Below are 10,556 nucleotides of genomic sequence, written 5' to 3'. Positions count from 1 at the left end.
CTAATAACAAATAGTTTTATGTCTGACATGCTTTGAATTTCTTTCTATCCATGGTATCCATTTCTTTGAGTGTAAATAGTCAATACTGTCTTAGAGCCAAAAGATAAAGATTTAAAGATAAAAGTGTTGTGTTGTATTTTAGAGTTTGTGGGTGACAGTAGCTCAGATGGTCAGAGGGACCGGTGGTGCCTGTGTTCAGCAGCCTCGCCATTGTCAGCTGTGGCTACATTGTAGCTCATCATCACCAAGGTGTGAATGTGTGTGTGAATGGATGAATGATACACTGTAGTGTTAAGTGCTTTGGGGTCCTCTGGGTCTGAAAGGCGCCGTGTGGGTCATTTATCATTTATTGTAATTATTGTTTATAATTTAGCATTAAATGACAACTAGATGTCTAAAAATAATATTTGGAAACTCAACCGTGTGAACTACAAAAATCAAAAAATGTCAACAAAAACATGATATGAGGTGTGTTTATTGACAGACTTGTTTACATGCTGGTTGAAAACCTTCTTTATCTCCTGAGATTAAAGCCATCAGGAAGGAAACCAAACAGTTTGGTGTCCAAAACGCTAGCTGTGATAACATGGAAAACAGCCACAGAACATCCTCTTGAGTGGGTTGTTTTTGTCTGAAGTCGATGCATTCTCCAGCTGAGTGGTTCCATCATGAACAATCACCTCGGCCTTCTGGACGCTTTGCTCGATGTTCTCGACCGCCGCTCCCTGCTCCTCCACGAGCACGGCCACATCCAGGAAAAGCTCCTGGATGCTCTGGATCCTGGTCTCCAGCTCCAGCAGCTCCTGCTGTCTGCTCTGTAGCTGCATGAGGGCAGAGTGAATGGTTTTCCCTTCCATGTGGACGCTGAACACACATAGCTCCTCTCCCTCCATCATCTCCTCCAGCTCCTCCTCACTGATCTCCCTTCCCACCACCTCCATCTGCCTCTTGATGTGGCGTTTGCATGCCTCCCTGTGGCTCATCTCTGTGTCGTTGTAGCTGAACATCACCTCCCGCAGAGCGTTGCTGAGACAGTGGTACTGTGTCCGGGCTATACGTACTGCGGGGTCAGAGGGGCCACGCCGGGCCTCCAGCTCTCCTCGGAGGTCATTCATCAAGTGCAGCTGCTGCAACACAGCTTCTCCCCTGCGTTTAATATCCGCCCCGATTGTGTTAGAGTCCCGTTTTGTCACGCTGGGAAATGAGGTTCTGTTTATTGTCTGGTAGTTCACATCCTGGAGCTCGCTGATGTCATTCTGGATTTGCTGAATTTCCAGGCGGATTTGCTGGGCCTCATTCAGAACTCCATCCAGGTCCTGGTCGGGATCAGCTGGCTCTAGTTCTGATAAACTGTTCAGTTCCACGGTGCTGAAGCCTTCAGAGTCGGTCTTCACACGATGCAGGTGCTGCAGCCTGTCTCTCATATCTGGAGAGAACATGAGGAATGTCAGGTTCGGATGCAGGAATTAAAATATGTCACTTATGGAGATTTAAAAGTAATTAAATCGTGTCTTCAGTAAAAAAAGGCTCAACTTTTTATTTCTTTTAGATGATGTTTTTAATGCACCAATCCTTGCTGAGCTGTCTTTTATTCTTATTTAAAGGCCCACATAAACTTCAAAACCAAGGTAAACCTGCAGTCTGAAGGCTGATAGAAAAGCTCTGAAAGGCCTTTTGCTGTTTGTATCTTTGCAGGCTGGGCAGCTGGACACGCCTCCTCCTAACGAACTCACCGAGACTTCTGCTCTAACAAATACATGAAAAGAAAATGGATTCACATAAAAATGCTTAAAATCACAATGACACCTAAGCCCTTTAAGGAGCATTGTTGTTTCCTTTTGATTATGTTCAACACCTGAGAAGGCTTCACACAAGTCTGAGATCAGTGAAGCATGCAGCTTTGTGAAAACATGGAAAGCTTTTCTAATCCGTGTCTGAGTGAGAACTGTAAGATCATTTTCAGAGTTTCCAGTATCAGGCCATCTTAGATGAATGTGCTTGATCTGCTAGGATATTTCTAAAAACTCACCAAACAAGTTCCAGAGCGGACAAATTAAGTGCATACTGAAGGTAGCTGAGCTCCACAGGAAGTGGTCATACTAGTTATTAAAGGTTTAAACCTGAAACTCGGAGGAAACCAGCAGCTTTAAGAAATACAGACATGACATAAAAGATCGGGCAATCTAAGATGACTTTTATGGTAAATAATATACATTTTAAAATAATTTATACGTGTTTTCTCCAGTATCGCAAGTCGCCGTCATATGTGCTGTAGATCAGTACAGCTAAAAATAAGATGGAGTCATAAATATGAAGACAAAGTCCTTCTCCCTTACTTGTACAGTTGATGGTTTATCTGTCTGTCCTGCAGATGCTGGATCTCTCTGGATAATCCTGAATACATCAGTTAAATCCAACAGGTGGAGTGACAGCAGGAGCATCAGAGGATGAGTTATGAATAATGGTCCCCATCATGATGCACCTGAGAGGAGTGGCTTCTAGAAACTCAACTTTCTACATTCCTCTTGAGAAACATGAAGACACGAGGCGATGAGCAGAAAGATAAACTTTCTGAGATTTATTAGAAAGAAGACCAAGAATCAGATTGTTTACATTGTTGTGTTCTCAGGTCAGCTGTAACACAACAGGTGGATGGATGGATGGATGTTTTATTGGATGCATGTTGGATGGATGCTGGATGGATAGACCGACTGATGAATGGATGTATAGATGGATGGATGGATGAAGGACAGACAGACAAAGGATGATGGATAATAGATGGATGAATTGATGAATGGTTGTTTTATTGGATGAATGGATGGATGGATGATGGACAGGTGGACAGCCAGACAATGGATGGATGGATGGATAGATAGATTGATGGATAAATGTTGGGTGGATGGATGGCTGGATGGATAGTTAGATGGATGGGTGGACAGGCAGGTGGATGGATGTTTTATTGGATGAATGTTGGTTGGATGGATGGATGAATGGATGAAGGACAGACGGACGGATGGATGGACAGACGATGGATGATGGATAGATGGGTGAATCGATGTATGGCTACTTCTTTGGATGAATGTTGGGTAGATGGATAGATGGGTGGATGGATGTTTTTTTTTGGATGAATGTTGGTTGGAAGTAGTGGAACTGGTAGTAGGTTCTGAAGTAGAACTAGTAGTAGGTTCTGAAGTAGAACTAGTAGTAGGTTCTGAAGTAGTAGAACGAGTTGATAAGAGATCCCCAAATCCACTCATCCTTCCAGATAAGCTCAGCTCGACAGACTGACAAAGGGGTTCTAGCGCCACATGATGGCGCCAAACCACCATAAACTGAACCACGACCTTGACTAGAGTGTATTTCAAAACAAATCTTTATCTATTTAACAATAAACAGTTAGTTAACAACAGAGATAAATTTGTGAAGCTAGCAGTAATGTGTATCAGAAAACAACAATAATGAACCCAAGGGAGTAGGAACGAGTTTAATATTGGGGGGGACACGTTTTGGAAATCTAACAAATCTGTTGTAGGTCAATATATAGGTCAACTTCACTGAAAAAAATACATTTAATGATTATTTCTGATTCGAACGTGTCACTGAGTGTTTCATGCAGGCTGAACATGAACATAGTCTCCTACAGCTATCTCCTGCATTAGCTTCTGATAGAAAATCTGATAGACGGTGAAACTCTAGGATTAGAAAAGTCTGATAGATGTGACTCTGGGCGTAAGGCAAAGCCCAGAAAGATAAGAAAATAACTTTTATAGCCCAGTTCACTAACATTCTGGGGTTTTTTTGATCGGGGACCCATGAGCCAGCCAGAAGGGGAGGAGACTTAGGCTCCCCATTAGCCAGAGATCCAGGTGATTACCGGCCAACGTGGATGTTTTAATTATAAAAAAGCTGTTTATGTGTCAGTAGTGTTTTATTTTTATTTAATAGTATGAATGTAGGATATATTATCTTATACATATGGGTAGAGATGTGTAAACAGATTTAATACAAGACTAAAGCTGTGAATATTCAGTCTGAATTGATCTGACTCTCATCAGAATATTTTAAACTACATCAGCCAACAATGCTGACCAACAATCAGAAAAATCTGTTTGCTTCTGACAGAATGAAAAAAGAAATAATTCACTTACAACAACAGCTGGACCTACATTAATTTTCAGACAGTCAAAAGAAAAAACAATGGCCACAATTGCAGTCTAAGTGCACCAGAAAGCAGAGTTTAACACTTATTTTTCTAATATTTCTAAGGAAGCGTGTACAGAATGTAATTTATTCTTAAACCGTACTGCCCAGCCCTACTTGTAATGGAATTACATATATTTAACTGTGTTCACTTATTATTACATTCAAATCTTCCTCTCATTAGCCACCTAAAACCATCTCATTCTTCACTGTAGCACCTACCTGCACCTCAGCAGGTCTGGTGCTCCCTGTCTCACCCTCAGCAGGTCTGGCTCTCCCTGTCTCACCCTCAGCAGGTCTGGCTCTCCCTGTCTCACTCTCAGCAGGTCTGGCTCTCCCTGTCTCACCCTCAGCAGGTCTGGCTCTCCCTGTCTCACCCTCAGCAGGTCTGGCTCTCCCTGTCTCACTCTCAGCAGGTCTGGCTCTCCCTGTCTCACCCTCAGCAGGTCTGGCTCTCCCTGTCTCACCCTCAGCAGGTCTGGCTCTCCCTGTCTCACCCTCAGCTGGTCTGGCTCTCCCTGTCTCACCCTCAGCAGGTCTGGCTCTCCCTGTCTCACCCTCAGCAGGTCTGGCTCTCCCTGTCTCACTCTCAGCAGGTCTGGTTCTCCCTGTCTCACTCTCAGCAGGTCTGGTTCCTCCTGTCTCACCCTCAACTGGTTCCTGCTGAACCAGTGACATAAAATACAAATATAGATTTTAACTTACCGAAAAAAATGAAGTGGAGACTCCTTGGACGCTTTGTTAGTGCAATTAATACCACAGCAAGTCATTTTGTCCAACAATTGCACCAATAATATCCAAAACAGAATTCACAAGCACAGAGACTCAAAATCCCGTAACAGTTTCCAGGAGGGACCGAGGCTCTACTGAGGCCTTTCCACAGAACTAGCTCTGTGGTCACGTGGGTCAGATGCTCATTAATTATACAGAATTTTAGGCTTTCAATACACTTAAACAGAAGAGTGAGAAAAAAATTCACCCCCCTCAGAGTTGTCATGAGTATAAACTAGATAATTTAGACAAAAAACATGTTCTGGAACCAGGCTGTAAACATGTTTATTTCTGCTGTGAAATTGGCATTTTTAACCTGGGAGTCAATGAGGATTTGCTCGCTTCTGGCACCAGCCCCCAGCAGATGAGGGTGGAACTGCAATTTTTCTTACTTCCGGGATGGGACCATTTTTAGAGCGGCATTGTGGGGACTTGGTTAAAACACAGACAATTAAAAATGTAACTCCCAAAACAAAAAATAACATCTCCAATTACACACAGACATTACCTGATGAGCTTGTGATTGTGCACCATATACTTTGGGCAAGGAACTGTGTACGTCCTTCTCACTACACATCCCAGATGTGTCATTCGAGCAAGTACACCCGCACTGTCCACACGATGCATGGATGCATACAGTCGGTCCCACTGTACTCTATGTCCGTGGGCAAGTAGAGCACCTCGGACTACCCTGTACACAGCATCTGGCATGTTGCTCTTAATTACTGTGATAAAATAATCTAGTTCCTCATCACTGCATTTACTGTATGTGGCAGATACAAATATATAAATAAATATATTATTTTCAGACATCCGTCTAAACAGAGTTGCTCTGGATACACCAAGGAGTTTGGTAATGACACTTGTTGGCAGACCCATTTCCACAAGGTGTTCGAGAGCCTCTCTCGACACCGCCAATCGGTGACGGCCACGAGAACCTCTTTCAACGTGTACTGTTATTAATGTCTTTTGATTATCTCTTTCCTGCTGGATAATAGTATTCAGATCGGAAAGAGCAGAAAGTATATCCTCTCCCTCCCACATCAACAATGTCACCTAGAGCACCTAATAAAACTAAATAATGGTGACAAGCAAACTATAGCCCTTCCCCATCAACAGGTTGCCTCTCCAAGTCGATCGTAAAACCTCTGAAGGATGTCACGCCTCAATGATTCCTAGAGGAAAAAAAAACCAAAAACAGAACAAACATGAATTGGATAACTGTTGGGTAATAGAAATAAAATAAAAACTTCCAAATATCTTATGGCACTTTTATTTTTTAACACTCCAGCTATGATAGTTTTAATAAAAAAAAACATTTTTAAATAAGACCAACTGTAGATTCAAAGGTACATGAAATGATGAAGCAGTATTTCTGTTTATTATGTGCCAGAGCTCATTGGCCAAAATTTAAAGATGTATTTTATTTAAAAAAATAATAATATTTCTTTAACTATCGCACACCACCAGAAAATCTAACATTTATGCACCGGCTCAGCCAGTGTCTGTCTCCTTATTACTGCACGCACAGCCTAAAGCAGGGGTGTCAAACTCAAATTCACAATGGGACAAAATTAAAAACTGGGACAAAATTGCGGGCCAAACTCAATATTTGTTGAAAAGTTTATTTACAGATGTCTTGTTATTCAATTGGAAAGAAACTTATTTTTGCATCTGAACACAGAATCTGATATGACCAAATTACACACGAGCAAGTACATTTTAAATAAAACACATCACTCGTTACTTATGTCTCAATTTTTATTTACTCTTTTTACTCCTTACAATGTGTACATATTCAGTATTTAGATTGTTTTACCTTTTGGATATTTTAAGTTTGTCTGTTTTATGTTTTCTTTTAGTTTACTCTTTATTATTATGTTTTACTCTCCTGTTTGGCTTCTGTAATGAACGTTATTGCTGCTGTGACATCACAGTTTCCCCACTGAGGGACTATAAAGGGATTTTCTATTCTATTCTTCAATTTGTAGTCTGTCCAGTTCCCATTTTAGAGTAAGTTGAATCTTTTTTTACAGGCCAACAACAAAAACCAAAAATAGCAATTATCTTCTATGAAAATATCTCAGTTATTAACTTTCATGCTTTGGAGCAGAAAAAGTTCATGACAATTAAATGTTTCAAGCTCAGTTCTCTCCACTCTGATGGTCACCTGTTCCAGCCAGATACCTTCTTTCTAGGCGTTCAAAGTCGGAAACTCGCTGAGTAAACTGGGCGCTTAGAGGAGTATCTTCAGTTGTTTAAGACTGAGGGTAACGCTGCACACGCTGATTCTACTAGCATGGATGCTAATGATCGTAAACATAAAAGAGGGCTTGCTTCGTCTCGCGCGCTAACGCCGCAAAGCACTGTGGGATTAGTAGTCTTATCAGCAAAATCGCCCGGCGGGCCAGTTTTAATATTATATATTTGATATTTGATTTCGCGGGGCAAATAAAAATAGACCAAGGGCTTGAGTTTGACAACCGTGGCCTAAAAAAATGGTACCTAGACACGCTAACTAAACAAATGTTCGCTTGAGTTTAGCTTGATGTTAAACTAGATGAAGAATGGACCAGACTTCACGTAACGTCTGGACTGAATTGAACATAAAACATTTTACTTGACAATGAAGAACGCTTCTACTCATAATTCTATAACATTGCATCAATTACAACGAGGGAATAAGATAAAACTGTTACTCACAGATTGTGACAGCCGTGTGAACTGCAATACGCATGCGCTAGTGATGTGTCGGTCGCGAACGAACCGGCTCTAAGAGCCGGCTCTTTGAAGTGAACGACGGGAGCCGGCTCGTCATTGGGAGCCGCCCCCTCCCCTCTCCTCCCCCCTCCCCTTTTGCTTTGGTGAAAGCTACAGGCGATTGGTCAATGTGTGTAACTGCGTGTCCAGACTGTCCACACACAGAGCAGTAGGGACGGGGAAGAGGGAGGATCAGACTCAGACACACAGCAGAGCACATGCGGGTGGAGGGAGACGAGAGAGAGAGAGAGAGAGAGAGAGAGAGAGAGAGAGAGAGAGAGAGAGAGTGAGAGAGAGTGAGAGTGAGAGAGAGAGAGAGAGTGAGAGAGAGTGAGAGAGAGAGAGAGAGAGAGAGAGAGTGAGAGAGAGAGAGTGAGAGAGAGTGAGAGAGAGAGAGAGAGAGTGAGAGAGAGAGAGAGAGAGAGAGAGAGAGAGAGAGAGAGAGAGAAAGTGCGACGAAGACGGTGAGAAAATGAGCGCCAGCAGTTGGAAAGTGGAGATTTCTTAGTGTTCAGTTATTAAATCCATAGAAATGATCAATATTTGACATATTGCATTTTTTTTACATTAGAAAATCATTTAACATATAGTTTTGCATTATTTTGGTTATAAATGGTCTCTACGCAACTGAAAATCTGAGGAGCCACTTGGGAGCCGAAAGAGCCGGCTCATTTTGGTGAGCTGAGCCAAAAGAACCGACTCTCTAAAAAGAGCCGGAATTCCCATCACTAGCATGCGCACAGCAGATCTGTTCCATAACATAAGGAGCCATATGATTGGCTGAAAGCGAACAGCCCTGGCAGAATCATGTATTTGATTGACAGATTCATTAGCCAATGGTGACGTTTGTTGATCTGCGACGTTAGGAGTGTCTCTTAAAATTCAGCACACCGATTTCTCTCACAAATGCAGGAAGGTTCACAAATGAGAAGCAGTTCGTAAATGCACGTTCAGCAATTCGTATGATCTGTGAGTTTATATTACAAGTGTTCTTACAAATTATATTTGTGAACCACAGAGTGTGAACTTCAAAATTAGCGTGTGCATTTGTGGAAAATGTTGCGTGACTTATTTTTTCACATTATATTTATGAGTCAAAGATTGTGTGCGCGCGCGCACACACACACACCTTTATGATAATCTCACAAACGCTGAAAACGCACGTGGCGCTGCACGTGACGCTGCCTGTTTACGCTTTATTACGTCGCTTTGTTACGTCATCCCGCCAGCCTATAAATAGGGCGCTAGAACCCCTTTGTCAGTCAGTCAGCTATAAGCTTAGCTGGAAGGATGAGTGGTTTCGGGGATCTCTTGTCAACTCGTACACTCAGAAATTTCTGTAAATTTACTGCAGAATTCCAACAGTAACATACCGTTTTTCCAAATGACGGTAGGATAATGTTAAATCTGATGTTTTTTCTGTTGAATAATGACAGCTGGAAAATTAAGGCAAAAAAACGGTCTGGTCTAATACAGTATTTCCTTTGAAGCGCATTTTTGAAGTTGTCAACTTGAACAGCCAGTTACGTTGAAGAAGAAGAAAAAGAAGACAATCACTCTTCATCCTCCAACTTGAAAGCTTCTGAAGGGTGAGTTTATCACTCTTAAGAATGTAAATCATGGTTTTGGTTAGTATTAAGTCAATATATAGATCACCAGAAACCCACTTGTCAAAGTTTAGCATACTTACAAAACATGACACGAAATGAAACATCACTTGCACCATAGTAATTTTAGGAGTTTTATGGTGGAAAGTTAAGTATTTATTTTTAATGACTGGAATTTTAGATTTGTCATGTAGGACCACGTTTTCGTTTTTCATCTTTGTACATTCATGCTAGCGTTAGCATCTGAACTGGAGGCTCTTTAGTGTGATATTTCATTAATAACTATTAATGTGCATCAGTGCCACTGCTGGGCACTCTATCAGGCGTACCGTGGTTGGCGGACATTCTTTTTGGGCCAACAGTACTGACCATCAACATATATACTGGACAATTCATTTCCATAGGCTCCAATAACACATTTTTGTGCTAAAATGGGAGGTGGCCACCACCGCCATTTTGACCGTGTTACAGGTTCCGTCAAGCCCAGACAATTCCACAAAAGGCAAGAGAGGTGGAGCTGAGGGTGGGGCTGTAAGGCTGGGATCAACTGATGACACCCGGTCGAACTAGCTGCAAGCTAACCTGAAGCTAACCCAAAGCTAACGCAGAGGTGGGAGCTAAGCTAACGAAGGTAGCAACCATCGACATATATGGTAGCAACCTAGCTACAACCGGAGTTAACTGTGCACAACACCAGAGCTTCTGAGTCAGATACGCTGGGCTGACCGCTGGGTAAAACCGTGTGGAACACAGTGGTCTTCCGAAAGCTGCTGAAAGCCGGCAGCCCCCGCAGCAGACAGAAGCCGCGATCAGACAGAGATGCGCCGAGCTGCGGGGAGGGGAGAACCACAAGCCGGCAGCCCGCGCAGTAGAGCCCTGCACTGAAGCCCTGGGCCCTCGGGTCGGCCTGGCCCGTGGGCCGGGCCTCGGGCCAACAGCTGTGTAATTACCTCGGACACGGGCCAGGCGCCTTTATTTTTAATCGAATTCATAAAAAAAGTTGAAACACTTAAATGCAGCAGTAGAGCCCTGCGCGGGACTGTTTTCTTCATTCCTTTCCTGCCCGCTCCCGCTGGATTTCTGACCATTACTGCCCGCACCCGCAGCGTGCATGTCTACTCCTGCCCGCAACCGCAAAACTCTGAGAAATTATTACCTCACAATAAAAGAGATGTATTGAGTTTGCATCCTCAACATGTCATTTTATAGGCAATACCG

The 10,556-nt window shown here is 42.7% G+C and overlaps 1 protein-coding gene across 1 annotated transcript; it reads right to left on the bottom strand.

Moving 5' to 3' along the window:
- Positions 1-459: 459 nt before the first annotated feature.
- LOC107391781 (syntaxin-11) lies at positions 460-1,424 on the bottom strand. Its single transcript, XM_015969228.3, has one exon. It carries the CDS (start codon positions 1,422-1,424, stop codon positions 573-575), a length of 852 nt encoding a protein of 283 aa, XP_015824714.3. The 3' UTR covers positions 460-572.
- Positions 1,425-10,556: the final 9,132 nt, after the last annotated feature.

This window comes from Nothobranchius furzeri, chromosome 18 (genome assembly GCF_043380555.1).
Source record: "Nothobranchius furzeri strain GRZ-AD chromosome 18, NfurGRZ-RIMD1, whole genome shotgun sequence".
Lineage (NCBI taxonomy): Eukaryota > Metazoa > Chordata > Actinopteri > Cyprinodontiformes > Nothobranchiidae > Nothobranchius > Nothobranchius furzeri.
This window is presented reverse-complemented; position numbering and strand designations above follow the sequence as displayed.